The sequence below is a fragment of the Palaemon carinicauda genome, chromosome 34 (genome assembly GCF_036898095.1).
Source record: "Palaemon carinicauda isolate YSFRI2023 chromosome 34, ASM3689809v2, whole genome shotgun sequence".
NCBI classification, from domain to species: Eukaryota; Metazoa; Arthropoda; class Malacostraca; order Decapoda; family Palaemonidae; genus Palaemon; species Palaemon carinicauda.
In genome coordinates, this window is record NC_090758.1 from 42,187,099 (window position 1) to 42,189,598 (window position 2,500).

Sequence of the window (2,500 nt, forward strand, 5' to 3'; positions counted from 1 at the left end):
ACTCTCTATCGTACTACATCTATGCACATCTAGACACCCCATAAATAGAGTGGTGGGGAATGCAGTCACTCTCCTCCCAGCTCCATTTGTGTGTGAATGTTATTGCATAGAGACAATAAATAACTTATAGTTACTTTTTAAAAGCCATTATGTCTGTAAATCAGTGTTTTGATTTAATTCCAATAACTGAATAAACTTAATATAATCATTAGGAAGCAATGAAGTGGGATATTCTACCTATTCATATCAAGTTAATGAATATGATATTAAGCATTAAATGTTTTACTTTTCATTTGAAATTACAGATATTTATAACATTATACATCAGAATTATGTGAACTATAATGAACTTAAAAATAAAATATGAATCAATATCAAAATCAACTACATCTCCTTACCCTAATTTGATGAAATTACTCCACATTGATATGAAGGATTTGCTGAGTGTGACATCCATCTTAGTGAAGTTATAACTTGAGGTCAAGGGTCCAAGAGCACCAAGAGGACCTCCAAAGACGTACACCAGCTCGTTCAGGAGAATACTCTCGTTTCCAGACTTTGAGAAAGATAAGCAGATCAGATTTAAGTTTAATTTTGATAATTACTAAAGTAGATACATATATACATATACCAAGGCAGTTCCCCCAATTTTGAGGTAACCGACATCAAAATAATGAAAAAAGGGGACCTTCCATCTCTATGTTCCTCCCAGCCTGACAAGGGACTCAACCGAGTTCGACTGGTACTGCTAGGGTCCACAGCCCACCCTCACCCGTTATCCACCACAGATGAAGCTTCATAACGCTGACTCCCCTACTGCTGCTACCTCCGCGATCAACCAAGGCGACCGGAGGAAAGAGCAGTGCCTACTGGAACTGCATCACAATCACTCGCTATTCATTCCTATTTCTAGCACGCTCTCTTGCCTCTATCACATCTACCAGCCAGAGCTTTTTTCACTCCATCCATCCACCCAAACCTTGGCCTTCCTCTTGTACTTCTTCCATCAACTCTTGCATTCGTCACCTGTTTTAGCAGACAGCCATTTTCCATTCTCTCAACATGGCCAAACTCATTTCTTACACCCCCTCTCACCCTTACTACTTTGTTCCTAACCCTATCTACTCGAGATACACCAGTCATACTCCTTAGATACTTCATCTCCAAACATTAAATTTTTGTCTCTTCGTCACTTTCATTCCCCACAACTCCAATGCATACATCACAGTTGGTAGAATCACTTTCTCATATAGGGTTCTCTTTACAGTCATGCACAACCCTCTATTCTTTACCACTCCCTTCACTGCCCCAACACTTTGCATCCTTCATTCACTCTCTGACGTACATATGCTTGTACATCATCATTTGCTGCAACAACAGACCCCAAGTACTGAAAATGATCCACCTCCTCAAGTAACTCTCCATTGAACATGCTATTCAACCTCGCAGCATCTTCCCTTCTCTTACATACCATAACCTTACTCTTAACCACATTAATGATCAACTTCCTTTCTCACACACCTTTCCAAAATCTGTCACTAATCGGCTAAGCTTTCCTTCCGTGTCTACAACCAGTACAGTATCATCCTCAAACAACCACTGATTTACTTCCCATTTATGATTATTCTCGTCTACCAGTTTCAATCCTCGTCCAAGCACTCGAGCATTCACCTCTCTCATCAATATGTTAACATTCAAGTTAAATATCCCTGGCGACATCATATATCCCTGTCTTAGCCCCACTCTCATCGGAAACCAATCGCTCACTTGATTTCTTATCCTATAACACTTGCTTTACTACCTATGTAGAAACTTTTCCCGGCTTTCAACAACCTTCCACCAATTCCACATAACCTCATCACATTCCACATCGCTTCCCTATCAACTCTATTACACGCTTTCTCCAAATCCATAAACGCAACATGCACCATCGTACCTTTTGATAAATATTTATCACATATCTGCCTAACTGTAAAAATCTGATTCATACATCCCCTACCTCTTCTAAAACCACCCTGTACTTCTAAGATTGCCTTCTCTATTTTATTCATAGTATGAATCTTTTATTGATATTTATCATTTCATATTTTTATAGATTTACTTTGCATGATTTGGATACACATATCTCTAATCTATTGATGATATTACAAAACTTTTAATAGAGTGTCAGAGTCTCATTTTTAAAATATACTATATTTTTTATTTGATATATAAATCCAATCTATCCATATCGACATACTTTTGAAACTTCTTCCTCCAACACGTAGAGATAAGATGAACGGGAAGTCGTGTAGAGCTGCTTGGCAAGATCTGCCATCGGTGAGACGATATTCGCATCGTGAAGGCCTTGGCCGGTTGAGTCCCTGATGCTGATTGGTTGATGGAGGGATCTCGACCAATCAGTGTACTTGCCTGTGATGGCTAACATTATTTCCTGTGGGGAGATGAAAATACTCTTGGTGAGGTATACCTTTATTTAATAGATTATATAGTTTATATA

The 2,500-nt window shown here is 38.6% G+C and overlaps 1 protein-coding gene across 1 annotated transcript in view; it reads right to left on the reverse strand.

Annotated features, from left to right (window-relative positions):
- The window catches only part of LOC137626848 (neuroligin-4, Y-linked-like), a 14,319-nt gene that overhangs the window by 5,187 nt on the left and 6,632 nt on the right, over nt 1–2,500 (reverse strand). The window contains exons 6-7 of the mRNA XM_068357833.1: nt 2,240–2,434; nt 399–556 (exon numbers count right to left, since the gene is read on the reverse strand). Of these exons, the coding sequence (XP_068213934.1) occupies nt 399–556; nt 2,240–2,434 (353 nt within the window). The remainder of the gene's footprint in view (nt 1–398; nt 557–2,239; nt 2,435–2,500) is intronic.